The sequence below is a fragment of the Rhodotorula paludigena genome (genome assembly GCF_050403205.1).
Source record: "Rhodotorula paludigena JCM10292 DNA, Rt_paludigena_JCM10292v1_ctg56, whole genome shotgun sequence".
Classification (NCBI taxonomy): domain Eukaryota; kingdom Fungi; phylum Basidiomycota; class Microbotryomycetes; order Sporidiobolales; family Sporidiobolaceae; genus Rhodotorula; species Rhodotorula paludigena.
The window spans coordinates 45,284-71,981 of record NW_027481402.1 but is presented as its reverse complement, the minus strand read 5'-3'; the positions used below and the strand labels follow the sequence as shown (position 1 = coordinate 71,981).

The 26,698-nt window shown below is 66.4% G+C and overlaps 10 protein-coding genes across 10 annotated transcripts; 5 read left to right on the top strand and 5 right to left on the bottom strand.

Moving 5' to 3' along the window:
• Positions 1 to 214: 214 nt before the first annotated feature.
• On the top strand, positions 215 to 2,045 carry CAP1 (Cap1p; the record flags this gene model as incomplete). Its single annotated transcript, XM_076651743.1, has 5 exons — positions 215 to 281; positions 347 to 615; positions 871 to 1,478; positions 1,592 to 1,683; positions 1,798 to 2,045. The coding sequence occupies 5 exons, from the start codon at positions 215 to 217 to the stop codon at positions 2,043 to 2,045; spliced, it is 1,284 nt and encodes a 427-aa protein (XP_076502712.1).
• A 252-nt stretch (positions 2,046 to 2,297) lies between these two features.
• Positions 2,298 to 3,554, top strand: JCM10292_004640 (alpha/beta hydrolase; the record flags this gene model as incomplete). The annotated part of the gene is made up of 4 exons (XM_076651742.1): positions 2,298 to 2,430; positions 2,516 to 2,749; positions 2,845 to 3,361; positions 3,461 to 3,554. The coding sequence occupies 4 exons, from the start codon at positions 2,298 to 2,300 to the stop codon at positions 3,552 to 3,554; spliced, it is 978 nt and encodes a 325-aa protein (XP_076502711.1).
• A 261-nt stretch (positions 3,555 to 3,815) lies between these two features.
• Positions 3,816 to 5,459, top strand: UNG1 (uracil-DNA glycosylase; the record flags this gene model as incomplete). The annotated part of the gene is made up of 8 exons (XM_076651741.1): positions 3,816 to 4,269; positions 4,355 to 4,441; positions 4,510 to 4,521; positions 4,584 to 4,689; positions 4,815 to 5,031; positions 5,121 to 5,147; positions 5,216 to 5,303; positions 5,392 to 5,459. The coding sequence occupies 8 exons, from the start codon at positions 3,816 to 3,818 to the stop codon at positions 5,457 to 5,459; spliced, it is 1,059 nt and encodes a 352-aa protein (XP_076502710.1).
• A 245-nt stretch (positions 5,460 to 5,704) lies between these two features.
• Positions 5,705 to 8,146, bottom strand: JCM10292_004638 (uncharacterized protein; the record flags this gene model as incomplete). Its single annotated transcript, XM_076651740.1, has 10 exons — positions 5,705 to 6,001; positions 6,089 to 6,312; positions 6,378 to 6,709; positions 6,790 to 6,828; positions 6,888 to 7,158; positions 7,220 to 7,342; positions 7,414 to 7,537; positions 7,598 to 7,726; positions 7,794 to 7,880; positions 7,958 to 8,146. 10 exons carry the CDS (start codon positions 8,144 to 8,146, stop codon positions 5,705 to 5,707), a joined length of 1,815 nt encoding a protein of 604 aa, XP_076502709.1.
• Positions 8,147 to 9,095: 949 nt separating this feature from the next.
• On the bottom strand, positions 9,096 to 9,629 carry JCM10292_004637 (uncharacterized protein; the record flags this gene model as incomplete). Its single annotated transcript, XM_076651739.1, has 1 exon — positions 9,096 to 9,629. The coding sequence occupies one exon, from the start codon at positions 9,627 to 9,629 to the stop codon at positions 9,096 to 9,098; it is 534 nt and encodes a 177-aa protein (XP_076502708.1).
• A 233-nt stretch (positions 9,630 to 9,862) lies between these two features.
• PML1 (Pml1p) lies at positions 9,863 to 11,165 on the top strand (the record flags this gene model as incomplete). The annotated part of the gene is made up of 6 exons (XM_076651738.1): positions 9,863 to 10,368; positions 10,458 to 10,558; positions 10,635 to 10,687; positions 10,767 to 10,876; positions 10,937 to 11,031; positions 11,113 to 11,165. 6 exons carry the CDS (start codon positions 9,863 to 9,865, stop codon positions 11,163 to 11,165), a joined length of 918 nt encoding a protein of 305 aa, XP_076502707.1.
• Positions 11,166 to 11,721: 556 nt separating this feature from the next.
• JCM10292_004635 (uncharacterized protein) lies at positions 11,722 to 13,870 on the top strand (the record flags this gene model as incomplete). The annotated part of the gene is made up of 4 exons (XM_076651737.1): positions 11,722 to 12,465; positions 12,523 to 12,684; positions 12,742 to 13,272; positions 13,331 to 13,870. 4 exons carry the CDS (start codon positions 11,722 to 11,724, stop codon positions 13,868 to 13,870), a joined length of 1,977 nt encoding a protein of 658 aa, XP_076502706.1.
• A 955-nt stretch (positions 13,871 to 14,825) lies between these two features.
• Positions 14,826 to 17,545, bottom strand: JCM10292_004634 (uncharacterized protein; the record flags this gene model as incomplete). Its single annotated transcript, XM_076651736.1, has 2 exons — positions 14,826 to 16,536; positions 16,773 to 17,545. The coding sequence occupies 2 exons, from the start codon at positions 17,543 to 17,545 to the stop codon at positions 14,826 to 14,828; spliced, it is 2,484 nt and encodes an 827-aa protein (XP_076502705.1).
• A 1,547-nt stretch (positions 17,546 to 19,092) lies between these two features.
• On the bottom strand, positions 19,093 to 21,948 carry JCM10292_004633 (C2H2-type zinc finger protein; the record flags this gene model as incomplete). Its single annotated transcript, XM_076651735.1, has 5 exons — positions 19,093 to 20,802; positions 20,869 to 20,940; positions 21,091 to 21,286; positions 21,467 to 21,574; positions 21,737 to 21,948. The coding sequence occupies 5 exons, from the start codon at positions 21,946 to 21,948 to the stop codon at positions 19,093 to 19,095; spliced, it is 2,298 nt and encodes a 765-aa protein (XP_076502704.1).
• A 1,178-nt stretch (positions 21,949 to 23,126) lies between these two features.
• JCM10292_004632 (cullin family protein) lies at positions 23,127 to 26,652 on the bottom strand (the record flags this gene model as incomplete). Its single annotated transcript, XM_076651734.1, has 15 exons — positions 23,127 to 23,307; positions 23,387 to 23,433; positions 23,509 to 23,812; positions 23,893 to 24,064; positions 24,144 to 24,402; positions 24,472 to 24,618; positions 24,688 to 25,074; positions 25,142 to 25,437; positions 25,513 to 25,666; positions 25,797 to 25,964; positions 26,035 to 26,208; positions 26,283 to 26,335; positions 26,433 to 26,471; positions 26,552 to 26,581; positions 26,649 to 26,652. 15 exons carry the CDS (start codon positions 26,650 to 26,652, stop codon positions 23,127 to 23,129), a joined length of 2,415 nt encoding a protein of 804 aa, XP_076502703.1.
• Between the last annotated feature and the right edge of the window lie 46 nt (positions 26,653 to 26,698).

Sequence of the window (26,698 nt, the reverse complement as noted above, 5' to 3'; positions counted from 1 at the left end):
CGACACGCCGAGCAACGTCTGCTCTCTGCCCTCACCTGCTCCGCGTGCGAGTGAACGAGTCGAGTGCTTCTCTGGTCTCCGTACGACACTCGCAGCTGCGCCCTGTGCCTGCGCCCGCCCCGCTCGCTCCTCGCGTTCTCGTCATCGCCCCCACCTCGCTCCCCTTCCCTCCCCGCTCCTCCCTCGCCAGCTCCTCGACGAGCACGCGCAAGCCATGGCCGACGCACAGACGGTCTACGACACCGCAGCCGAGTTCCTCCTCCAGTCTCCGCCGGGCGAGCGTGCGTCCATCCCTCCCCTTGCTCCTCCCGAGCCTCCCTCCGACTCACGCGCCACGAGCACGCAGTGAACGACGTCCTCGCCGACCTGCGCACCATCGTCTCGGCCGCGCTCCCCTCGTCCTCGCCCGACGAGCTCGACCGCGCGCTCCTCCCCGCGCTGAAGCAGTACCACGCCGAGCAGTACACCGTCGTCGACCTCCCTGCGGGCGAGGGCGCCGGCGGAAAGACACTCGTGACGCCCGTTTCGAGACTTGGCGCAGGAGAGGAGGGGGCCGAGGAGAGGCACGTGGACCCCAAGGGAGCGACGAGCTTCGCCTTCGACGCGGCGACCGCCGTGAGTCGCCCTGTTCCTCGCTGGGCTCGCATCCAGCGCTCGCTCTCGACGCCACGCTATCAGTCTTATCGAGAGAAGGATCCGAGCCGACGGCGGCGGACTTGCCGTGCCTGCCGGGTGCCAACACTGACACCGGTTCGTCTCTTTGTCCGCTTCCCCCATTCCCGCGCTCTGCTTCCCCTTCTCCATGCCCTCCAACACCTCTCCAACGCTCCTTCGCGCACGCCATACTCCGCCCACTCGCCCGCCTCCCAGTCCGCCTCGTCCCCTCTCCCGCTCTCGCCCTCGCCCGACAGCGAGACCGAGTCGCTGCGCAGCGCGCTCGAGTCGGTCCTCGCGCAGCACGTCGCGAACCACTACCACCAGGGCGTGAGCGCCGTCTTTGCGCTCGCGGACCCGGCTTACCCAGAGGAGGAGGAGGGGGAGGAGCCGGCGCCGATCGCCGAGGAGGGGCAGAAGGAGAAGGTGGAGGGTCAGGACGCGATTGGCTCGATTGCAGAGGACGTCGAGGGGACTGTGGAGGAGAGCGCCGAGGTCGCGGCCGAGACGGCCGAGGCGGAGAGCGAGGCGATGCCGGCTGAGGGGGTCGAGGATGCGCAGGTCGAGGGGGAGCAGGGCGCCGAGGCGGCGCCGGCGGGCGAGGAGGAGACGAAGGAGGGCGACGAGGCCGCTGAGAAGGCCGACGTGGACGCGGCGGGCGATGACAAGATGGACGAAGGCACGCCGGCGCCCGCTGCGGCGCAGGACGTAGCCGCGCCTGCGCCTGCTCCGGCCGCCGAGCCGGAAAAGCCAAAGGTCGCGAGGCCGTCGCGCCTGTTTGGGCTCTACCTCGTTGGCAACAAGTACAACCCGAGCAACTACTGGTGCGTCCCTGCTTCTGGGGCTAGCCTTCCAAGACCTGCGGTCTTCGCGCAAGATCTCACGGCCCTTATTCGGGATTGGTTTGATCAGACGCTGACATGCTCCGCGCGTGCAGGACCGGCCGATGGCGCGCGACGTACACGCTCGACCATGCCAAGGGCACGCTCGAGGGCACGGCGCAGATCAACATCCACTACTACGAGCAGGGTGAGTGAACTCAGCCTGGGAGAATTTGCGCCGCGACGGATCCTTCTGCACGTGTTCGCCGGCGTTTCAGGTCTCATCGGCCGGTCCACTCACACCTCGCTTCGCTGTGAGCAGGCAACGTCCAGCTGACTACGACTCTGAAGTCGTCCACGACGCTCTCGCCATCTCCGCCCGCGGAAGCCGTCATCGCGGCGCTCAAGGCGTCCGAGTCGTCGTTCCAGCGGCGGCTGGGCGAGGCGTACGGCGAGCTGTCGGACACGTCGTTCCGCGGGCTGCGGCGCGCGCTGCCCAAGACGCGGAGCAAGGTCGACTGGGACAAGGTGGGGGGCTACAAGCTGGGGCAGCAGCTCGGAGGGCAGTAGAGCTGGGTCGTAGATGTGTGCACTGTACGGAGTGATTCTGTGCTCGAGGAAGGGAGAGGCACCAGTTCAGGAGAGGCGCGCCCCACCCGGACGGCGGTTGGCCAACTTCCGCCTGCTCGTCTCGTTTCCCCGCTTCCAGCTCTGTATAAGCCAGAAACCTTGACATAGCCCGCTGCACACTCGTACACCGCTCGCCCGCCCTCCCGCTGTCTCGAATCTGCCTGCTTGTCGTCCGCCCTCTCTCCGCTCGCCATGTCTTCCCGTCCCGAGCCGACGCTGCGCACCGTGTACAAGTCGGTCGACGGGCACGACGTCCACCTGGACTGCTTCCTCCCGAGCGCACACTGCTCCAACGTCCCCGTCGTCATCTGGATCCACGGCGGCGGTGCGTCCCGGTCCCCCTCCCTTCCCCACCTCCCCTTCCGCGTCTCTCTACCCTGCAGACTGACTCGATCAAGCCCCCCGCGCAGGCTTCTTCGACGGCGCAAGCTGCGACTACTCGGACGTCAATCTGCGCGGCACGCTCGCGCGCGGGTGGGCCTTTGTCTCGCTCGACTACCGCCTCGCGCCGCAGGTCACGCTCGACGACCTCATCCAAGACATCCGCGACGGGTGCGAGTTTGTCCGCGACGGCAGGCTCGATCAGAAGCTCGGTGGGGGCAAGGTCGACGGAGAGAAGCTCGCAGTGAGCGGGTCTAGCGCAGGTGCGTGCCGCGGCGGCTTGTCGAGCGTTGCACTCGCGTCAGGATGCTTCAGATTCCTGGCTGACGCATTCCACTCGCACCTTTCTGGCGCACAGGCGGTGCGCTCGCGGTCTTTGCATCGTACACGCTCTCTCCGCCGCCTCGCGCATGCTACTCGCTCTACGGCTGCGTCGACCTGCTCCACCCGTCGTACAACGCGCCCGTCAACTTTCCCTCGGGCCGCATCTCGTACGAGAGCGTGTCGTCGCACCTGCAGCGCGACGGGCCCGTCGTGTCGCACTCGCCGGCCGAGGTCGACTTTGCGACCATGGTCGCGCACAACCGCACCAAGGCGTGCTTCTACACGATCCAGGAGGGCAAGGTCCTCCCCTGGTCGACGCGCGCGCCCGAGCCGATCGACTTTGCGAACCCGTCCGAGCAGCTGGCCGGGTACGCCGCGCGCGAGCTCGTGCGCCGCGCAAAGGAGCCCAAGAAGGAGAGCATCCCGCCGACGGTGTGCGTGCACGGGAGGAAGGACCTCATGGTGCCGTTTGCGCTGAGCGAGGAGCTCGTCGAGACGCTGCGTGAGGCGGGCGTCGACGCTCAGCTCATCGAGGAGCCCGAGGCGAACCAGTGCGTCTCTACGTCCCTCTGCTTTGATCCGCTATCACTCGCGGGGATAGAGCTCAATCTGACGTTAATGTACACACGCGCGTCTCGTCTCCTCTGCAGCGGATTCGACTTGCTGCCGGGGACATGGGGCGACAAGGAGCGCATGCGCGTGTTTGAGCAGGCCAACGACTTTCTCGCCAAGTACCTCGCGTAGAGTCTCCAGTGCACATGTTGCGAATTCAGATACTACAAGACAGGGGGCTGGCTGTGCAGCAATGAGGCTGGTCGCGATGAGCCTCGACTTCGATGAAAGAGCGGGAAGCGACAGCTGCTGGTCACTGTAAACCCGGCCAGTCGCGCTTCCGTCTGAGCCGCGCACAGTCTCGTCGCTCACTCGCGCAGTCCAGTAGTCCCTCACGCCGCTGCTCTCGCTCGCCCGCTCTGCTCGTCTCCCCACCTCGCTCGCGTCTCGGCAATGTCAAAGCGGCAGCTCTCGCTCGCAGAGGCGTTCCTCCACGCGCAGAACGCGCCGCTCAAGCCCGCCGTCCCGCCCGCAAAGCGCCCGCGCCGCTCGTCCGCGTCGCCGCCCCTCGCCGCGCACCTGAGCACCGCCCCGTCCACCTCGACCGCACCCATCGAGCCGCGCAAGGGCGCAGCTGGAGCGCCGAGCACCTCCACGACGACGAAGACGACAACGACGAGCTTCTCGCCCGCGGCGTACCGCGCCTCGCTCTCGACCACGTCCGGCTCTCCCTCCGAGGCCGACCTCCTCGCGCTCGAGTGCGCAACCCTCGACCCCTCGTGGCTCGACCCGCTCCAGTCCGAGCTCCGCAAGCCTTACTTCCTCGAGCTCAAGCGCTTCCTGTGGGGCGAGGGGCTGAGGGGCACCGACGACCGCGAAAAGGGCAAACTCAAGGTGTTCCCGCCTGGTGCGTCGTGCGCGGGCTTCTAGGCATTCGTTGCTTGCCTCTATCAGGTAGCATTGATGCTATTACTTCTGTTTCGCGCGTACAGCCCATGATGTCTACGCCTGGAGCCGATACACGCCGCTGCAGAACGTCCGCGTCGTCGTTCTCGGGCAGGACCCGTACCACGACGACGGTAGGCCTCTCTGTCGCTCTCGCATGACATCGAAACAACAGTCACTGAACTGTGCTCGCAATCCGCAGGACAAGCGCACGGTCCGCCCTTGTGGTCTCTCGTACCGACTGCGACCAGTCACTGATCGTGACCCTGCGCGCAGGACTGTGCTTCTCGGTCCGCCCGGGCGTCAAGATTCCGCCGTCGCTGCGCAACATCTACAAGGAGATCGAGGAGGAGTATCCCGACTTTGACGTGCCGAAACACGGGTGCGTCGCCTCGATCCGCGCAGCCATGCTCGCGCCAGTCCCGCTGTTTCACGGCCTGGAGCGAGATGGATTTGCACGAGGAAGCGAGGCGTTGCATCCATTTGACTTCTTTGACGCACACGCAGCAACCTGATCTCGCTTGCGCGCGCTGGCGTCCTCCTCCTCAACACGTCGCTCACGGTCGCGCCGCACAAGGCGGGCTCGCACTCGAACAAGGGCTGGGAGACCTTCACCGACAAAGTCGTCGAGCTCGTCGATCGGCACGGCGGGAAGGACGGGAAGGGCGTGGTCGTGCTCGCTTGGGGCGCGTGGGCCGCGAAGCGCGTCGCCAAGATGGACAAGGTGAGTGGGTAGCGCATCCTGTGTCGATCTGTGCTTGTGGGGGTATTCCTTGCAGCTGCGCTGATTCGGAGACCACGAAAATCTTACAGAAGAAGCACCTCATCTTGACCAGCGCGGTGCGTCGTCGACTTCCCGCTAGATCCCGCTGCTATCTGTACTGACTTTATGCGTCCCCACCGTGCAGCACCCCTCGCCGCTCAGTGCCCGCCGCGGCTTCTTCGGCAACGGCCACTTCCGCAAGGCCAACGACTGGCTCGAGGCGCGTTATGGCGGTGCGTCGAAATTATCGCGTAGCCCTTGTCCGTCTAGCCTGCTGAACTGATACTGACAAGGTCTTTCTCGATTATTTGGATTGCACAGTGGACGCCAAGATCGACTGGACGACGCTAGAGCCGGAGGAGGACGAGGCCGGGCTCGACCAGCAGTAGAGAGGGCGCTGGTAGAGCCTTGCGCGCGGACGTGGACGCTTTGCAGTGCAGTACATATCGCTTGCGTGTGCCCCATTGAGAGCGCGAGAGAACGGGAGCATTTGCGTGCGGGGAAAGCAGACCACTCCGTGCAACGCAGTCGGATGAAGACCATACGATCCCTTGTTTCGTGCTATGCTACCGAAGGTACAGCGACCGCATCCAGAACGATATTCACCGAGACCGCCAGTGTCCCTCACGACCCCTTAGAACCGCGTCAACCAGCAGTCGAGCACTGCGCTGCGCTTCTCCTCGGTAACCTGGCGCACCGCCTCGCGGAGCGCCTTGTCGAGCTCGCTCGCCGTCTTGACCTTGGCGCACCACGCGCCGCCCGCCGCGGCTGCGATACCGCCATAGTCCGGGTTGAGGTCGTCGGCGGGCCCAAAGGTCACGTTGAGGTCCGAGGTGGCACCCGCTGCGCCCAGCCCGTTCGGGTGGACGCCCAGCATGCTCAGCTTGGGCGACTTCCAGCCTCCGTTGTTGAAGACGATGGTGAGGAACGGCTGGGCGAAAGGAGCACAAGGAGGGTCAGACGCGGGAAGAACCTCTCGAGCAGGCCGTCACGCCTCATATGCGAAGGCCAGACTCACCGTCTCGTACCGCCGAGCCATCCAGTACGAGGCACTAGGAACGCCGAAGATGTAGCTCCCGTCGCCGACCATGACGGTGACGAGGTCCTTCTTGTGCTTCGGGTGCACCTCGGCCGCGAGCTTGGCGCCGATTGCGGCGCCCAGTGCCCACCCGAGCGACGACGCACCCGACGAGATGAGCTCGCCCGGTGCTTTGGGCTCGACGTGGTTCCAGACGACGGGATCTGAGCGGTGGGAAAAAGCGAAGGTCAGTCCCGCGGACGATGTCGCGCTTGAGCACAACACGCACAGTTCGAGATGGCCTCGTTGCACACGAGACTCGACAAGCTCTTCTCGGCGATGAGGTTGCGGTACGCGGCGACGATGAATGGCGTCGTCATGATGTCGTCCTTCTCGGGCACCTCGAGCGCGCGGAGCTTCTGCACCGTCTCCTTCTTGCGCGCGACGAGCGCGTCGCGACGCTGCGAGATGAGCTGCTGCTGCGCGCTGAGTGACGACGACGACGAGAGGTAGTCGGTCAGCTGCTCGAGCGCGAGCGCGGCATCGACCTTGGCGCGAATGACGGCCGGGTAGGTCGCGAACGCCATGCGCTCCTTCAGCGGGTCGACGTCGAGGTGGAAGCTGCGTGGTGTGCGTGCGTCAAATGCTGCGATCGAGCAGGTGGACACTCGCTTTGAGCGAAATCAGGGAGCAGGACGTACACCGCGACCCCCGGCTTCGGGTTGGCAAACATGGGGAGCCTGTCAAAACGCAAGCTCAGTCAGACATGAGCAACTATCAGGTCAAGGACGCCACGCACCAGGGAACGTCGGAATCGATGATGAGGATGCAGTCGGCGGCCTCGACCGCCGCGATCCATTCCGGCGTCGGACCAGCAAAGCCCGTGCCGAGGTGGCTCGGGTGGTCAAACGGCAGGTTGACGGCGCTGAGGGTCGGCTGGAAGACGGGGATCGCGAGGAGGTCGACGAGCTTGGTCAGTTCGGCGACGGCTCCGTGGTTGCGACCGAGGTACGAGGTGATGATGAGCGGCGACTTGGCGCTGAGGAGGGCGTCGCCGATGCGCGCGACGGCTGTACGGCTCCCAAAGGTCAGGCTAAGCTGAAGAAGGGAGGCAAAGCAGGCGGAACGTACCCTTCTTGTTCAACGGGTTGAGCTCGATCGGCGACCACACCTCCTGCGCCCGCACATCCTTGATCACCTTCGGGTCAATGTGCTCCTCGGTCGCCTCGCGCTGCGCCCAGACGTACACGGGGCCTGCGAGCAGCGACAAGTCAGCACTTCGAGTTGAGAAGGTCTCGGACATGAGGTTGCCCAGAAGTACGCACCCTTGGGCTCCGAGTTTGCGAATTGCAGCGCGCGGAGGACGACCTGCTGTGTGTTCTTGCCCGAGCGGATCTCGCCGACGTGGCGCATGTACTGCCGGACGATGGCCGGCTGGTCCGTCGCGTTCTGTGCGACGCAAGCTGTCAAGGCCGGGTTCCGCGTATGCAGACGACAGCGGGAGCGCACCTGTAGCCAGTGGATGAACTCGTTCCTGCTACCCGCCAGCTCGCCATTCTCAGAGTAGGGACTCGCGCCGGCGTAGATGAAGACGGGCGTGCGGCAAGTCGAAACGTTGTGAACGGCGCCCGCGAGGGCCTGGGCGTTCGCGCGTACTCTTCAGCAGCTGGTCGTGAATCTGAGACCAGGGGAGCACAGAGCACACCTGAGTGCCGCAGTCGACGTGCACGATCACGGCCGCGGGAAGACCGCAGACCTGGGCGTAGCCCTGTGCCGCCGAAAGCGCGACCATCTGCGTTGCCGGGGTCGCGTCAACCTTCGGACAGTGCCAAATCGCCTATTCAGTGGCGCAAAGGGAAGAGAGCGCACCTCGTTCGGGCAGGTCACGATGTCGAGGCTCTCGAGGCCGTATTTCCTGCGGCTCGCGAACGCCTCGAGAAGAGCCGGGTGGTCCGAGCCGAGGTTGACGAAGGCCTTCTTGATGCCGGCCTTGACGAGGACGTCGAGGAAGACGTTCGAGGTGGTGAAGACCTCGACGGGGGAGGACGAGGAGGGCATGGTGGTTGCGTGAGCTGGAGTGACGGGGAGTTGGGTTGAGGAAGGCGGCGAGGTGTGCTTTCGCGTCTTGGGTCCGCTCAGTAGCTAGAGTCGTGCAGAGCGAGTTGTGCAGTTGTTGGAGGTCCGGAGAGATGCAAGTGGGGGAAGTTGGCAGCGAGGCTCAGCTTGCGGCAGGCAGTTCCGGTTCAGGTCCAGGCAGGCAGCAGCAGGGTGCACAGGCAGGAAGAAGCAGCACAGCGAGGAGGACCAGCCGGTGCAACGATGCCGCCGTCTCGAGCGGCCTCCCCACTCTCCGCGGTCGCTCCGCTCAGGCACTCCCGGAGGCTTCGTTTCCTCCGCTCGCGTCCTCGGCACGCCGCTTCGGCACGGTGCGCTCTCACGCTGAGGCAAGCCTGGCCACCCGCACTTTCCAATCACAGGCTTGCTTGCTTGCAGTTCATTGCCGCGGCCCGCTGTGTCGCCTCTCGACCACAGCAGCTTGCAGTGACATTTTCGATTGCACGCTGGCAGAGTGTGTCGGTTGGTGTCGGTGCAGCTGGTATTCGTCCACTGATTGGGTTGAGAGAGGGAGCACAGAAGACAAAAAGAATGAGAGCTCGTGGCGGCATACTCTGCGACCAAAGGGCAAGGGTATTGAGCTGCACTGCTGTGCACGACCGCAGAGAACGCAGACGTACGAGCGGATTGCGCGCAGCTGCAGAGAGCGCGGCCCTACTACGGTGAACTCTGAGGATGCATGAACGGGGGTGAAGGGCACGAAGGGCAGGAGGAGGTGGAGGTGCGGCAACCCTGCGGCGTCCGCATCAAGCTGTACCGCACACTGCACAAACCTGTCGAATGCAGGAGCTTCGATCAAGCGCCCTCGCTTGAAAAGACGGAGAGCGGAAAGAGGGCCAAAAGAGCACGACAAGAATCCATTTCGGAGAGGGGATGTGAGCGCAGAGCCAGATTAGCGCGGCACGGGGCGCTGGCTCCGGTAGTGCTCCGCAGCCGCACGGTAGCCGCAATCGTACCAAGCCTTGAGCTCGTGTTCGCGCTCCTCGCGATCCTTTGCCTGTTTGGCCCTGAGCTGCACGAGCTGCTCGGCTTCGGCAGCGGACAGACCAATCCCGGTGCTCAGGAGATCGTGCACCACGAGAAGAACAACGGGAGCGCTGCCGATGGCATAGCCTTTCGCCCACACGGTGACGGAATGGCTCGAATTACTGTCGAGGAGGAGGCGAATCAGGACGCCGCCTGGGACGTGGATCCCGCCGGCGAGCGCGGTATAGTTGATGATGATGGAGAACTTGAGCTCCTTGCGTTCGGCAGCATGCTCGACACCGAGCTGCATGAGGACGGCGGTTGCGACGAGAAAGAGGGCGAGCTGGTGGTAGAGCGAGTAGCCGAGCGCGGGGAAGGCCACGACGACCTCTGCGGCGTAGCACGCGATGGGAAGCGCGCTGTAGAGCGCCCCGGGAAAGGCGCTGCGGAGAATGGCCATCCTGGAGGGAGTTGGAGCGCGACACGACGAGATGGAGAGACTAGGGCAGAGCGTGGGCAGAGCGGCGGGTGGCGCAGCAGCGTTGTCCAGGCTCTTGCACAGATCCTGCGCGTGTCTAGCGGTCTTCTGGCTCTGCTGCCTCGACTGGACGGAGCCAACCCTTGCAACGCGTCTTCGTCGTCTTGCCTACCGAACTCTGCTTGACTCGGCCGACTACTGCAGGGCACAGAGCCATGCCAGACCGCTACGCTTCTCGTCGCTCCGCCTCGCCCGGCCCCTCGTCCGCCTCGTATCGCCGCGACCGCTCCCCTCCTCCGTCTCATCGACGCCGCGACGACGACCGCGGCTACGACCGCCGCGACTCGGGACGGCGAGGAGGTCCATACGACGACGATGAGCGTGACTACCGAGACCGGGACCGGGACCGGCGGGGCGGCGGGAGGGGGAGGTACGACGACGAGGACGAGTACGACCGGCGGAGGAGCGGCGGCGGGGACGGAGGGCGGAGACGCTCGCCCCCTCCTGCACAGTCAGGCGGTGGCGGGAGCGGCAGGAGGCGCTCGCGCTCGCCCGTCGGGGGCGACGGCGGGTGGGGCAAGCGCGAGGCGCTGCCGGACCAGAACGCGCTCGTGCCCGGCGGCGGCGGGGCGCAGCGGGGAGGCGAGGTCGCGCACAAGCAGCCGCCGAAACCGGTCGAGCCCGACTTCAAGCCGAGCGGAGCGCTTGCGGCTGAGACCAAGTGCGTCGAGGACTCCCTTTCTCGCTGGCCGCGCCCTCGCTGCTTGTGCGCTCGTGCTGATGGGCCCCAGCGTTCTTTGTTTGGCACAGCACACTGAACGGTGTTGTCTTGAAGTACTCGGAACCGGCCGAGGCAAGGAAACCCGTTCGCAACTGGCGACTGTACGTCTTCAAGGGCAAGGAGCAGGTCGGTGCGTCGCTCTACTCGCGCTTGTCACGCCTTGTGCCACCTAGGCTGACTGGCTGCCCTTGTTTTGAGGAACTCAGAACTCTTCCATGTGCACCGGCAGTCGTGCTATCTGTTTGGGCGGGACCGCGTCGTGCGTCGCTCTCGCACTGCGCAAACCGCAGGCACGCGAGCCTCGGTGATTCGCTCTACTGACGCCCCGTGACGCACAGGTCGTCGACATCCCCGTCGACCACCCCTCGGCGTCGAAGCAGCATGCCGTCCTGCAGTACCGCCAAGTGGTCGAGCGCAACGAGTTTGGCGACACCAAGTCGATCACCAAGTGCGCTTCTTCCTCGCACGTGGCGCCCTCGCCAGGCTCACTCACAGTGTGTGCGCGCAGGCCGTTCATTCTCGACCTTGAGAGCGCGAACGGGACGCTTGTCAACGACGAGACGGTGCCCGCATCGCGGTACTACGAGTTGCGGAGCGGCGATGGTGCGTCCTCTTCACTACTGGTCCAGCACTACACTCAAGCAGGGCTACTCAACCGCTCACAATGCTGGACCTGGCCCGCAGTCATCAAATTTGCGTTCAGCACGCGCGAGTATGTCCTCCTCGTCGAGTCGTAGCCGCCAACCTCGCTGCGCTCCCGCATGAACAAAAGTACAGTGAACGCAACATCGCTGCGATTGCAGTGCAGTGCTTGAAGACACGGAGAATCGAGTGACTGCGAGACATTGATTGTCCGATGATCGGTCTCCTGTGCGGGCGGGATCGACGAGGACGACGGTGCTGTCGAGGAGAGAGGGCGCGTGCGCGGACAGGAGTTGCCAGAGTGAGTGTGTCTGTGCTCGTGGCTGCCCTTGCGAGGCTCGGGAGCGGGACCAGGGGAGTCGGAAAGGGCGGAAGCGGGCATGTTGAGTGAAAACTCACGTGGGCGCGGAACCGGGACCTTCGCCTGGAGGCGGGCGCACCGACGAGGCGTCCGCTGCTCCTGCTCCTTCTGGGAAGGCTCCGAACCGGTCCCCGTCTTCTATCGGCGTGCACGACAGGCCAGCGAACGCTCAGCAACACCGCGTCCAGCGCTGCACCCGCTTCCCTCCGCTCGCTTGGTCGTTCTGTTCCGCGTAGCTCTGTCGTCCAACAAGCCGCCGTCGTCGGCCTCTGACTGCGCGCACCACGGCCATGGCTGCACCCAGCGACGTCTACAGCGTCGTCGATCCGGCACACATCATCACGCCGTCGGTCCTCTCGCGCCCGCCGACGCCCTCGCGCTCGTCGTCCAACTCGTCGGGCCACGCCCCGCCGCTCCCCTCGTCGTCGTCGGCAGCAGCGGCGGGCTTTGACCCCAACGATCTCTTCTCGACCGACCCTGGAGCAGGCGCAGGGTATCCGCCCGTCCCGCCGCTCCCGCCGCACACTTTCGCCGCCGATCTCGACCTTGGGTCGCTCCCCCTCCCGCCCGCACCATTCGCGACGGGCTCGACCATGGCGACGGGCATGACGCGCACGGGGAGCAATAACTCGTCGGGCAGCGCAGGGAGCGGGTCCGGCGGGCGGGGCATGCTCACGCGCGCAAAGACGGGCACCATCGGCGGCGGCGGCGTCGGAGCAGGAGCAGGAGGAGGGGGCTTTGTCTCGTTTGACCCGGAGCGTGGCTCCGACCTCGACGACGACGAAGATGACGACGAAGACGCAGCGAGGCAGGTCGAGGGCCGCCCGCGCAAGCGCAAGTCGACGCGCGACCTGCGCAGCGCGGCCCAGAGCCAGGCGGCGCCGGCCTCGGCGGCGGGCGGCGCAAAGGCCGACGGAGGCGACGGGGGTGACGGCGAGGACAAGTCGAGGAGGAAGATCCAGATCGAGTACATCGAGGAGAAGAGCAAGCGGCACATTACCTTTTCCAAGCGCAAGGCCGGCATCATGAAGAAGGTGTGTCGTTTCTGATTCTCCGACGTTGCACCCACACTGACGCATGCACATCATCAGGCCTACGAGCTCTCGACACTGACGGGCACGCAGGTCCTCCTGCTCGTCGTGTCCGAGTCGGGCTGGGTGTACACCTTCACGACCGACAAGTTCAAGCCGCTCGTCAAGGAGGACGAGAACGGCCAGCTGTCCGCCGGTCAGAAGCTCATCGCTGCCTGTCTGGTGCGTTCCCGTGTCCACCTGTATTCGGTCTCAAGTTGACTTTGCGGACTCTCGCAGGAGGCCAAGGACGGCTCGCCCAACCTGTCGGCGGCTTACACGCCTGCCGCTTCTTCGACCGGCAACTTTGAAGCCAACTCGTCGATCCACGGTGGTCAGATCTCGCTCAAGACGGGTGCGCGCAACCGTCCGACTGCGACGAACCGCCGCGTCTCGTCGCGAGGGCGGAATCACATCCCGACTGCCATCCAAACGGGTGCCCCAACGATGCCGCTCGACCCTTCGTTGCCAATGCCGCCCGGAAGCGGTGGGATTCCGCCCCTTCCGCAGCTGCCGACGCCGCTCTCGAGCAACTACCTCGACCCGACGCTGCCGTCGCCTCGGGGCCCGATGAGCGGCGGCGGCCCGCGCAGCGTGTCGCACCCGCCCATCTCGCCTGCGCGCCCTGGCTACTCGCTGCAGCAGCAGCAGCAGCACGCGCACCAGCAGCAGCAGCACCAGGACTACCAGGAGATGATGCAGCGCGCCGATATGCTCCATCTCCAGAACCAGGGCTACGACCACCAGAGCTACGACATGTACAACCTACCTGTACGTTTTGTTGTTTCTGTTCACGAGCGGGAACTGGGCTAACTTTGTTGTCGGTCAGACCACGAGCTCGATGGGCCACCACCACCACGGGTACCACTCCGACCCGCACGGCCTCCCTCCGCTCCCGCAACCACCTGCCCACCTGCAGCAGCAGCACCACTCCCAGCACCTGCCTCCGCAACAGCAGCAGCAGCACCTCTCGATCGACCCTTCCCTCCCGCAACCTCCGCCGATGCACCACTCGCGCTCGTATTCGCACACGCCGGGCTCAGGCGGTCCGCACACGCCGCACCGCACGCTGCACCACCAGGCGTCGCACGGGCACCTCTCGGCCGCGCACGACTCGCCGTACGGCGCGTCGTCGTCCGAGTACGCGCACGGAGGCGGCGGCGGGGGCGTCGCCGGTGGCAACTACACGCACGTGCGCGACCCGAGCATGGTCAGCCAGCAGGGCGCGGGCGTGCAGGCTGATCCGCGCCAGGCCGGCGGCGGGTGGCAGACGCCGCAGCAGCATGGCGGGCACTCGGGCGCCAACTCGATGCAGAACACGCCGGTGCATGGACCGCCTGGAGGCTCACAGGTGTACGTCGGTGCGTAGGAGGTGTGTGCGCGGTCAGGAACTGAGGGCGGTTACACCCGCCCTGCCTAGCCCTCTCGTCTTTTCCCTTGTTTAGTCCTTCCCTTTCGTTCTCTCCTTGTTGCACTACTCCCTTAACGACCCTCGCTACGACCCTCGCCACGACCACCATCCTCACGCTACTTCGGTCTTCCGGTTGTGCAGCACCTTGACACCACCTACTTGTGCGCCCCTCGACTCCTCCTTCCCCTCCGTAGACTTCGTCTCCCGCTCTCACTCTCCCTGTACTCGCTCCGCGCCTCGTTCGTTGGATAGCTGCTCGCACGTAATCGATATCCGCATTTCCGCAGTCTTGTAGTCTCGATTGTCGCGCCAACTTTCGCATCCTGCGCTCAGGCCGACGAGAGGAGTGTGACAGCTCACTTCGTACCTGCCCCTACTTCTGGGCACCCTGTGGATGGTACATCCTCACACTTGCGTTGCGGGTTAGCAATCCGTTACGAGACGAGTTCAGGGCTCGTTTCGACTTGGGAAGGCCGGCAACGCGAAAAGCCAATAAGCCCGCAAGTTAACGCTGCGCCTTGCTGTGTGTTCCCAATTAGCCTGTGATGAACAATCGTACACCGAGCGCAAGCGATCCGGACACCAACCGCAGCAAGGAGAGCAACAGCGTCCTTCAGCCGCTTTTGTTTGCCCAGCACTTCGAGTTGGACGGGCATCTCGGTACGCAGAGCTTCTCTAGGGAGACGTCAAGCTGACTCTGTGCACTACGCAGCAGCGCAAAGCTCTCTCAACCGACCAGCGACGAGCGCTGAAAGATGCGGCGTGCTTGAGATGCAGTGCAGGAATGAGATAGATGGCGGGCGAAAAGTACAGAATCGGTGAGCAAAGCAAGCCTGAGCAAGCGGCTCAAATCGGGGTCCAGAGGTCTAGGAAGGAAGAGAGGGAGGAGGGAAAGACGAAAGTGAGAACCCAATCAGGCACTCGCGTCCATCTCGTCGTCGCGCGCCTCGCTCGCCGGCCCACCTGCCTCAGTATCCGCCACAGCCCCGCTCGACGTTGTCGAGGCCGTCCCGTCCGAGGGGCGCCGCGGTCCGCCACTGCCGTCCGTCGGGCCGTCCGCCTCGCGCTCGGCAAGCAAACGCTCGAGACGCTCGAGGCGCTCCTCGAGGGCGCCACTGCTCCGTGCAGCAGGAGGCATCCCCGCCGCAGACGAGCCCGAACCACGCCTCGCGCCCGCCTCGAGTCGCGCGACGCGGTCCTCGATCGCACGGAATCGCGCGTCGGCATCGCGGCGAACGTCGCTCAGCGCGCCCTCGAAGGTTGCTTCCGCCTGCTGCAGCGTGTGGAGGAGCTGCGCTGCTCGGTGCAGCTGCGAGTCGAGCGACGAAGTGAGTATGCGAGAGTCGGAGAGCGAGTCATAGAACGTCGAGAAGAGCGACATGAACGCCTGCTTGGACGAACCCGACGACGCGGCACCGGCGGCGGCAGCGGAGGGATGGGCGGGCGCAACGAGACCGGCCGAGTGCGGCGGGAGAGCGGAGAAGGAGGGGGAGGGCGCCGTTGGTGCGCCGGGAGCTGCTACGGACGCGCTGAGAGGTGGCAAGGGCGACGGTGGGCCGTAGTGGAAGGAGCCTGACGCCGAGTGAGGAGGCGGGTACAGAGGTCCGGAATGGTGGTAAGTCGGACCGCTCGAGTGCGGCCCGCCACCACCGCGCGCGGATGGCGGAAGGCTGTACGTCCCGTTCGGTGCCGACGTGCGCATCGGCGGCAAACGCGGCGGTGGCGGGCCCTGCGCTGACGGCGCGGCGAGGCGCTCGCGATCCTTGCTCGCCGCGCTCGACCGGGGCGACATCCCGCCCTGCGACGGCGGACGTTGCTGCGACGACGAGCCCTGCGACGAGAAGCCCGCACCCGGGCCGAACGGCTGACTCGGGCGGATGTAGTACGTACTCGACGAGACGAGCGGCGGCTGCGGCTGCGCTCCTCCTGCTGTGCCACCGCTCTGCCGCCGCGGTGCCGGCGCCGTCTCGCGCGCCGAAGAAGGCCCTCCAGGCAGTGATGCGCGCATATCGCGCTCGCGAGCTGCCTGAGCCGCAAAAGTCGCCTCCATGGGTGAGCCGACGAGGACGCTCGGGATCTCAATCGGCGCGCTTCGCAGCGTGCCAAACGAGTCGATGAAAGTGTGACCGGGTGCCGCGCTGAGCGAAGCGCGAGGGTGTGCAGAGAGCGTCGTATGGGGCGTCGGGCCGGCGGTCGTCACGGCGGGAGGGCGGTGTCCTCGTCGTTTCGCAAGACCGCTACCGCTCGTACGGCCGTCTTCGGAGGCGACAGCGATGACTGAGCCTCGGCGGGCACTCAGGGGCGAAGGGACGGCGGAGATGGTCGCCGAGTCTCTGCGGCGCAGCTGCGGAGCGGAACCTGCGGGAGGATGCGCAGGCTGCGAGGCGAGGACTGACGGCGTCGGCGTTGCGCTGGTGGTAGCGAGGATGTTGCTGGCGGTGTCGGCGAGCGACTGAAGTGGCGAATGGACAATGCGCTGGCGTTTGTTCGACGAAGAAGGCGGCGAGTCGCGACCTTGCTGCGGCGAGGACGAGCCTGCGCGGCGGAGGGACGACGCAGAGTCGCGGTGTGCGAGGGCGGGCTGCGAAGGCGGCTGCTGGAGGGGGAGCGGAAGCAGAGGGTCTCTGGGCATCCTGATTGCGCGAACAGCGAAGATGCGCGAGAGGGCAAGGGCGGAAAAAAGTGTCAGTTCGGCGACCTTGGAAGCGACTAGCAGCGCGAGCTATCGCCGGAAGAAGAAGGCGAAGCCGCGCATGGCGAGAGGAGACAGCTGCCCCGGCGAACGGAGCAGTCGGCGGTGCGTGCGAGGACGGCCTTCTGTCCGAAGCCTAGGAGACGAGACGAAGGAACGTGCACGCACCCTTCTCCGGCGTCTCCTCCTGCTGCGGAGCCGGCTTGTACAGCGGGTGCAGCAGCCTCGCGCACGGACGCGAGCTCGTCCTCCTCGTCCGAGATGAGGACGCGTTTGAGCGATCCTCGGCGCCCCTCTTTCCCTCCCGACCCGTCCACCGGTGCGGGCGGTTCGCCGAGACCTTCGATCACCAGCGCCTCTTTCGCTCCTGCAGCACCAACGCCGACCCCTTCGATGCCCAATCCCGTCGTAGTCGAGGAAGAGGGTCGAGGGTTGGGTGGTGCCGGGGCAGGGAAGGAAAAGACCGACGGATGCGACACTCGCCGTGCCGCGCCGCTGTCAGAGCGCGAAAGCACAGAGACGGACGCAGATGGTGGAGGTGCGGAAGCGGAAGGGCGGGAAGAAGACGAAGCGGCGGAACCGGCGCCTTCGTCTGGCGGTGCGGCAGAGCCCTTGAACGGCGGGATCTGCGGCACGGCAAAGTCGGCGCGTTTGAGTCTCGACGTGGAAGAGTCCCGCGGCATTTGCGGATGCTTGTTCAGGGGGTACGACGAGCGTGCCAACGGCGGGACCTCGTTGGGCGTGAGGGGACCGGTGCTCTCGACTGAGGCGGTCGAATTCCCGCTCTTGGGCGGTCGCGGCCCGTCGTACTCGCTGTCGGACGCGGCGCCGAATGCGGCCGCGAATGAGGGGACGGGAGCCGGACGGCGGGACGAGGAAGCGGGTGAAGGTGTCGCGTGAATGGGCTCGCTCGGGGGCGCAAGGGCGGCAGACGATGCCATCAAAGCCTGCTCAGCAAGCGAGGCGGACACTGGCGTAACTGGAAAGCACAGATCAGCGCCGGACACTCGCGTCAACGCGAGATGAATAGGCGAGAGCGAGAAAGAGGCGGGAACCCACCGGGTGTCTCGACGCCGATGGGTTCTCCTTCCCCTCGCTGTGAGGCAGTAGCGCCGAGCGTCGATTCAAGAACGCCTCGGGCGCCGAGCGGCGACCAGGCGCTGAATGCGGGGCGGGCGCGCAGAAGGCTGGCAGCGGCTCGCAACTCGACGAGGAAGGTCAACCGCTTTGCGCTCGTGTCGGCGCGGGTCTGGCAGGCCGTTCGTGATCTGGAACGCGTTGTATGCAGCTCCGCTCGCGGGCGTTCAGAGCCGCACAGCGCGGCGAGTGGGCGATGAGAGCGCGGTTGCGAATGGCTTCGAGGCGATGAAACCGGGGCGGAGGCGGACAGCCAGCAGGGCGCAACCTGCAGGTCTGTAGAGGCGGCGTTCGGAAGCACAACAGCTCCTGAGTGCAAGCTAGTCTCGTTCGAGCAGCCGCAGGACAAGGTCGACCAGGCGGCGGCGCAAGCGCTGCTGCCAACTCCGCTTCTTGCGCGGGTGTGTGTGGGCCCCTTGGCTCTCAGACAAGGTTCTCGGAGAAATGTCTCAGTCGTTACACTCGGAAGCGAAAGAAAAAGGGAAGCGCCGCGCCGGACGTCTCACTTCCCGCTCGAGAAGGTCACCGCGGACCGCCTTCTCCATCCGGCTCTCCGCAGGCAGAACGCGAAAGGCCAGGCTAGACGGGCGCGCACCTTTCCCGCTTCGCTGGCGCCCCCGGTGATGTCGTCGATGCAGCGACCGCTCCCGGAGCAAACTCGCTGTTGCCGACGCAGCCACCTGGTGAGACCTGTGCGAGACGCATAAGAGTCAAGTCAGTCATTCCGCACGCACTGCAAAGCTGGTCGACCCAGACAGCCGACACTTGTCTCTGCGCCCGGTCCACCGCAGGCGGTGCTGCAGGCAAAGTCGAACACCCTCTGTCGAAGCCTGCGAAACTGAAAACCAGGGAACACGCGCGCGGGCAAGCATTGATCGCATTACTGTACGAGCGCAGAGGCGAGGACAAGGCGAGACTAGGCAAGGCAGGCGCGAGAGGGACGACGGAAAGAGAGGGGGGTTGCTCGAGGCTATTGAGACGAGAGGAACGATGGAAGGGAGAAAAGCAAGCGGGACGGTGGGGGTAGAGGGGTGCGAGGTTGAACAGAAAGGAAAGCGACGAGGGTGGAGGGAATCGGGAGAGGTAAAGATCGAAATGGAGACGCGAGAACGGGAGAGCGAAGGCGAGAAGGCAAGAAGAAGTCTATGGGTGGGTGGGCGAGCGAGGAGACACCGACTTCCTCGCTGGCCGTCTATGTTGGTGAGATGTACGAAACGGACGGGGCAAGGCGTGTTTTAGAGCGGAGGCCGGGTGCGAGGCAGAGTAGGTACAAGGCCGAGCGGAGCGGCGGCGGGACGAGGCGACGGACGGGAGGGAGGGAGGGAGACGACGCAGGCACGGCGAGAAAGGCTCAGTGCATGCCGCCGTGGACATCGCCGCCGTGCGTGCCGTCGTGCAGGCCCGACAGCGCCGCAAAGTGCCTCTGCTGATGCTGCTGCTGCTGCTGGCCGCGGTGGAGCGGGCTCGTCGGCCTGCTCCCCGGCTGCGAGAAGCCGCCGTGCCCGCGCTCGTCGCTAACGGGGCCCGTCGCCGTCCCGCTGCTCGTCCCGCGACTGAGCGCCGGGCGGTGCCCGAGGACGGGCGAGCCCGGCTGCGAGCGGTACGGGTGCGAGCGGTGCGAGTGGCGCCCGTGCCCGTGCTCGAGGCCGTGCTTGCCCGCGTCAATCTCGGGGCTCGTCGCGCGCGAGTTGGCCGCGCTCGCGCCCTCGCCGCCGCTGTGGCTGTGCGCGTCGCCCTCGACGCCGGGGAGCTTGAGCGGCGGGAGGTGCACGGGGCTCGTCGCGCGCGACGGCGCGCGGCTCGCCTGCGCGCTCATGAGCGTGAGGCCCTTGAGCGGGCCGAGGACGGGCGACGTCGACGGCGTGAGCTGGTACGCGAGCTGCTGCTGGAGCTGCCCGATCGCGTGCGCCTGCCCATGCCCCGGCTGCGACGCCATGCCAATGCCCGGGACGTGGCCCGCACCCGGGTGCAACGGCGGGAACGGCGAGTTGGTGCCAGAGGAGGCGCCCGTCGCCGGGTCAACGACGCCCCCCACCGCGTTTCCCGCCGCGTCGACTCCGTGGTCCGAATGATTCGGGCTCGACGCCGGCGAACCGGCGAGACTGTGGTCCGTACTCGGCGGCAAGCTGTACGGCGCGTACGCATGGCGGTGCTGGTGGCGCGACAGCGACCCGTGGTGGTTCGGGTGCGACGCGTCGTGCGAGTGCGAGTGCCTCGACACGTTGTCATCCGCAGCGAGCGCGGCAGGGCTGTGCTGCGCGAGGAGCGGCTGAGCGTGCCCGTGCACGTTGCGACGAGGTGCCGTGCCCGACGCCGCCGCACCCGGCTGAACGGGCGACGCTACAGGAGGCTGCGGCATCGCGCCCGCGAACGGGTACGGTGCCTGACCAGGCATGCCCGCCGCGTACGGCCAGTAGCCGTTCGCCGCAGCGGCAGCCGCCGCAGCCGCCGCCGTCTGGTCGTAGCTGCCGAAGGGCGTGTTGGTCGCGCTGCCCGGCTGACTGCCCGGCTGACTATTCGAGCCGGCGCTCGCAGGCCCCGTCAACGGCTTGATGTCCGTCTCGAGCCCCGTGCGTTCGCGCTCGGCGCGCTGCTGCTCGCGCTCGCGCTCCATCTCGTGCAAGCCGCTCGCAGCGGCGAGCGCAAGCGCGTTCAGCGGACGGCCGTCCGCGCCCGCCTGCTGCGGTGCGCCGGCCTGTCCAGGGATCGGCTGGCCCTGTCCGGGCTGCGACACGCCCGCAACGGCGGCAGCGGCGGCGGCAGCAGCGACCTGATTGGCGAGCTGCTGCTGTTGCTGCTGCTGCTGCACCTGCTGCGCCTGCTGCTGCTGCTGTTGCTGTTGCTGCTGGAGAGACTGCGGCATGGGCGGGTAGGCGTACGGGGCGTACGAGGTCGGGACAGGAGGGTAGCCCGGGTAGGCGTTCTGCGCGCCGGTCGACGCGGGGGGAGCGCCGGGGTAGGACGAGGCGGGAGGCGGGACGGAAGGATAGCCGTAAGGGTACATGGGCATGCTGGGGTAGGGGTAGCCGGGATAGCCGGGCGGAGGCGGGTAGTAGGGTTGCTGCGAGGAGAGCAAGCCAGGTCAGCCGGATGAATTGCGTGAATGGGTCGCTCGTCCAGCACGCACGTAGCCGAGCATCGGGTTGCCATAAGGCGGTGCGGCAGCCGCAGCCGCAGCCTGGGCGGCGGCATCGTCGTTCTGCTGCAAGATGAGATGGTGTCAGCGATCTACTCGCCCGATCTCTCGCCCGCCGTCGTCTCTCGCTCAAAGTGCGATCTCCAGCGTAGGGAACGCAGCGGGATTCGCCCGAGCGGTCGAGAGAGCAGCGATATGGGGCACGGAACGCACCTCGTCTCCAGGGCTCCCCTGCCTGCTCTGCCCAGCCTTTGCGCCCTTCTTCGCGCCCGGCATCGCTCCACCGTTCGCAGCCGCCGCGGCAGCAGCGGCAGCCTGCTGCTGCGCCGTCTTCTTGCGCCCGCGATCGCTCGAGTGGATGCGCACGTGGCGCGTCAGCTCGTCGGAGCGCGAGAAGCGCTTCTCGCAGCTGTTTCAGCAGACATGCAGAGCACTCGAGCGAGTCAGTGAGGCGCTCTAGGGGCGGGCGGGCGGGACGGCGAGACGAGCGCGCGAGAGACGGGGCGCGGGGTCGGGCATCGCCTCGCGCGACGCCGCCGTTCTCGCGGCGCGCGCGCGCTCTCGACACGGCGAGGGGAAAGGGACGCACCCTGGGTGAGTGCAGGCATGGGGCTTCTCGCCCGTGTGGGTGCGGATGTGGCGGGTCTGGTGCTCGAGGCGGTAGAACGCCCTCGGGCACAGCGGGCACTTGTACGGGCTGCGAGACGCGCGCGGGTCAGTTGCGACGTTGCGATCGATGCAGAGTGCGCGCCAGGCCAGCTGCCAGTGGGCCCTCGTGCAGAGCGAGGCGCGGTGATGCGCTCGACAAACACGAGGGGTGAGGCGAGGCGAGGCGAGGCGAGGCGGAGCGCGGACTGACCGGGGGATCTGGTCGCGCGAGGGCAGCAGGCTGGCGGCCGTGACGCCGGCGGGCGTGTGCCCCTGGGCGTCGAGCGTGACCTGCTGCGGCGGGGTGGCCGTGCCCGCCTGCTGCTGCTGCTGCTGGGCCGTGCCCGAGGCGGCGGGCGGTGGCGGCTGCGGCTGCTGCTGCACCGACGCGCCGCCCGGGTGCCCGAGGCTAGGCGGGTCCATGCGGCGAGAGAGGAGGCGCGAGGAGGGAGGACAAGTGCGGGAGGAAAGTGCGGGCGTGCGGGAAAGGCCCACAGAGGCGCTCCTCGGACGACGAGCTCGCGAGAGAGTGCGGAGCCCTGCTACCCCAAGGGGGCACGCGGACAGACGGGCGCAGCGGGCGGTGCAGCGCGCGCGGACGGGCGCCGGGGGCTCGGTGGGCTCGGGCAGGCGCCGGAGCAGTGCACAGGCGGGCGGGTGCGACGGGCGAGCGGGCTGGCTCGGGGCGGGGTGCGGAGGTAGAGGGAGCGGGCGACGAGGACGTGCTCGTGCTCGCACGTCGCCGCTGACCCGCCGCCTCCCTTGTTCGCGCTTTCTCTCTCTCCTCTCTCGTCTTGCCTGCGTCTAGTCCCGCTTAGTTTTGCCCTTGCACCCTGCTGCATCCCGTGCGCCCCCCTCGCGCCCGCCGGCGTCCCCTCCTCTCGTCGCGCTCTCACCTCGGCACGCCTTATCGCCTATTGCTGCGCATCTGCACTTTGTCGATCGCGTCGCTCTACCATGCGAGTCAACTTAACCTTGCCCTCTAGCACTTGAGGTCTGTAGGTACTGCTGTGCTCTCCTCCTCTTTCCCTCGCATGAGCTCGACCTGCCCTATTTTGCACGCGCGCGCTTCCGAACCCAAGCGCGGCAAGCGCAGCGCTTCTCGGCTGACTGCGATCGACAAGGCCAGTCCGACAAGTTCGGCCTGCAACCGCTTCGGTCGCGCGCGCATCTTGCTCCTCTCTGCCATTTTTCGCTGGCTCGGGCATGACGACGGCGGCGGCGGTGCATCGATCAGGGAAAGCGAACCGAAGGATCCCGGATATTGCGATCGTTCTGCTCGTCAATGAAGGCGTCTGGGCTCTTTTGCAGGGCTAGGCTGGCAGACAGGCGAGGCGGGGGTATGCACACATTCGGGCAAAAGAGGTGGTACACAAAGAGTCCGAGAAGAGAGAGAGAAGACGGGCGAGGCGAGAGGCATGCGGATGCGAGAGGCAGGGTACTCGGACGGAACGGACGGATGGACGAAGGGGAGGCGCGGGCATGAGGACAACTGGGAGGAGAGAGCGAGAGAGACAGACGAACACAGCTAGAGAAAGGAAGACGAGGGCGAAGAGCGAACGAGAGGGGAAACCCGGGGAGAAAAGCGAGGCGCGCACCGACTACGCCAGGTAGTTGTACGTGCCCTTGTCCGACTCGCTGCGCTCGAGGTACTCCTTGTCGAGGAGCGTGTCGATCGCCTTCTTGACGTCGGCCACGCGCGGCTGGAACCGCGCCTTGAGCTGGTCAACCGTCTCCGAGATGAGCTGCTGGTGCTTGAGCGTCTTGCGCGACTTCATGATGCTGCGCGCGTGCGCGAGTGCGAGAACGAGGTCAGCGGGGCGAATGAGAACGAGGGGCGAGACAGAGCGGGCCGACGCACCGGACGATGGCGGCCTGGATGTGCAGCTTGCGGTCCTCGTCGACGTGCTGTGGTGCACGCCGAGTCAGAGTCAGCGATACACGAAGGAAGACGGAGCAGATGTCGCGTCGCGCCGTGCGCACCTTCATGACCTCTGCGCTCTCCTGCTTCTGCTCGGCCTTGATCGGGACGTTGAGCACGACGCGGATCTTCTTGCTCTTGAACGCGAGGTTGAGCTCGTACTGGCCGTCCTTGAGCTCGAGCACCTTTTGCTTGACGAGGACGGCGAGGAGCGGCTTGAGCGTCTCGCCCGCGAGGCCCGTGCCCGTCTCGAGCTCGCCGTACGAGAGCGAGTCCGAGCCCGCAGAGTTGAACTGGAGCAGCACGCAGGCCTGGTACGTGGACGTGACGAAAAAGTACTTTTGCGGCGTGTACAGCGTGCGCAGCCTGCACGTTGCGTCGAAGCGGCTCCCACGTCAGCCGGGCGCGCGCGCGCGAGAGTGAGAGAGAGAGAGGCGGGGACGCACTCGTTGCGGCAGTGCTGCCAGAGCCAGTTGAGCTTGCGGCCCGAGTGCTTGTTCATGTAGTACTGCTCGAAGCGGTCCTTGGTCTTTACGAGCTCGGCGGGCATGTTGAGCTTGGTGTTGGGCGCCGACAGCGGCCACGACGACGTGCCGAGCACGAGCACGTGGAAGTCGACTGTGCGCGCAACGTCGCTCGAGATCAGCACCTGGGCAGATCGGAGGGGGACGAGGCGAAGGGCACGGGAGGGACGCACTCGAGAGGTCGCTCGCATCGTGCGTCTGCTGCATCTTTTCCTTGAAGGCGGCGTTCATGTCGCGGTTGAGCTGCATGTCCTGGAACATGCGCTGGAGCTTGGACGTGTACTCGAACCCGCACGCGTCCTTGAGCTTGCCAATCATGCTCGACTCTGCGTCCTCGGACGCCGACGTGTCCTTGATCAGGCGCGACGACAGCATCTTGGAGTAGAACTTTTGGAACACGTCCTTGTCCTCGATGTACTTGAACACGGTCATCTGCGGGCGCTCCACGCGTCAGCACGACCGACTCGAGCCTGCGCGCAACTGGGACCGCGTCGAACGCACCGTGTCGGTGAGCGCCTGCTCAATGTCGGCGTCCTCCGAGGCCTTGTTGCTCTTGCGGAGGAGCGAGTCTGCGTACTTGGCGAGGAGCTCGGGCGACTTGTTGGGCGACGAGCACGCCTTGTTGCGGTTGACATACTCGCGGCACGCCTGTCCCCCGTACGTCAGCCTCTGTACCCCACGGAGAAAGGGATCGAGCGAGAGGAAAGGGATGCGCACCCGGTCGAGGCTCGCGACAAAGCCCTGGTCGCCCCTGAACGCCTTTGCGACGAGCTCGTTGTTCCTGCGATGCACGGCCAGGAGGCTGTCGACGTACGCCTTTGGCTCGACGGTCGCCTCCCTCCCCTCCTTGCCCTCCGCCGCAGCCGCGGCCGGCCGGGGTTTCTCGCCGCCCGCGGCCGCGCCCTCGCCGACGGGCGTCGCCGTGCCCGTGGCCGAGCCGGTCCCGGCGGCGGCGGCGGCGCCGACTGCGCGCTCGACCGAGTCGAGGCCGGCCTTCTTGACGTGCTGCTCGAAGCGCTCGCGGAGCGGGTCGAGCCCGGCGGGGATGCGCGAGAGGAGGAGGTACATGCGCTGGAGGTCGGGCTCCTGCTCCTGGTCGAGGAGCTGTGTGCGGGGTGGCAGTTCGTCAGTTTTCCCGATACAGGGCGCCAAAGGGACCGCTGCGACGCACGCGCTGGAACTCGTCCTGCATGCTCTCGGCGTGATTCTTGACGAGGACCTCCTCGCACTTGCTGACGAGGCCCTTTCGCGTGCTCGCGTGGAGGTACAGGTCGACGCGGTTCTCCTCGTCGCCGAGGCGCGCCTCGGCCTTCTTCGTGTACTCGGTGACGCTGTTGGCCGCGAGGTACTGCTCCGACTCGGACGTGTAGAACGCCTCGGTCGCGGCGAGGAACGGCACCTCGAACGCCGAGCGGTACACCTCGAGGTTCTGCCGGTTCGTGTCGGCCTCGTCGAGCCCGAGCGCGACTGCAGAGGGGTGCAGCGACCGTCTTGGGTCAGCACCAGGGAACCGGCGGCGGCGAAGCGAAGAGGAAGACGCACCGAACGAGTCGATGACCTTCTTGACGAGGTCGGTCTCGATCGTCTCGCCCATGCGCTGCTTCTCGATGAGCTTGAGGACGGCCGTCGTGAGCTTGTTGCCCGAGCCGCTCTGGAGGTGCGTGTAGAACTCGGACTTCCACGACACGAGCGCGAGCTGCGGTTACCGCGAACGGGGGTCAGCGCGCATGCTCAAGAGGTCAAGATTAGAGCGCCGCCACCACCGAGCGAGGTGATGTGCACATCGCTCAATCCAGGAGAGGGAGCACTGGGCGCGGACGACGCACGATGTAGACGTGGTAGACGTTCTTGCGGCCCTCGTCCTTTTCGCGCTTGACCCAGTGGCGATTCAAGTAAGTGAAGAGGCGGTTCACGTAGCTGGCGCCGGTCGTGTAGCGGTCCCACTCGCGCGTGTAGTAGCGCAGGAGCGGCTCGTCCGACAGGTCGGCGGCCTCCTGTGGATGGTCAGGTGCGTCAGGCGACGAGAGACGAGGCGTCAGGAGGTGGTGGCAAGAGACGGCGCACCTCGCGGACGCCGCGGAGGTGGGCGACAAAGTAGTCCTTGAGGTGCTTGTAGAGGTCGGCGCCCATGAGGTTGGCGCCGGAGCGGCCGGTGGCGCCGCCGACGCCGAGGGTCTCGTTGATGCCGCCCGAGTTCATGCGGCTCGAAGTGCAGTAGTTGTACGAGACGGTGTAGAGCTGTGCGCGGGGTGAGCGCAGGTGGGGTCAGGGTCCGAGTCGGGACGAGGTGGAGGGGAGGGGAGGAGACGCACGTCCATGTACTTTTTGTAGCTCATGCCCTCGCTGAGGCGGGTCATGATGTGGTCTGCGTGGGTGCGCTTCGGCGGTCAGTGCGTGCGTCGGGAGTGAGGGCGCCACCATGGCGAGCGGGGAGAGGAGGGGGAGGAGGGGGAGGAGCTCACCGACGCCATCCTGGAGAAAGTTCCAGGTTGCGCTGAGGTCTGTGTGCGGGTGGTGAGCTGGTCAGCTGGGCTGCGCGTGTCCCTGCGGGCGAGGGAGCGGGGAGGAGGGGGCGACTTGCCGCGCGAGTCGGGGAGGCCCGAGTTGGGCGCTGTGGGAGGGAGAGCGGGTGAGTCTTGGGCAGATCTGCTGAGGAGTAGTCGCTCTCGTGGACGCACGCATCGTCGGGCGACTGGCAGCGAGAGAGAGAGCGAGCGAGGAGAGGGAC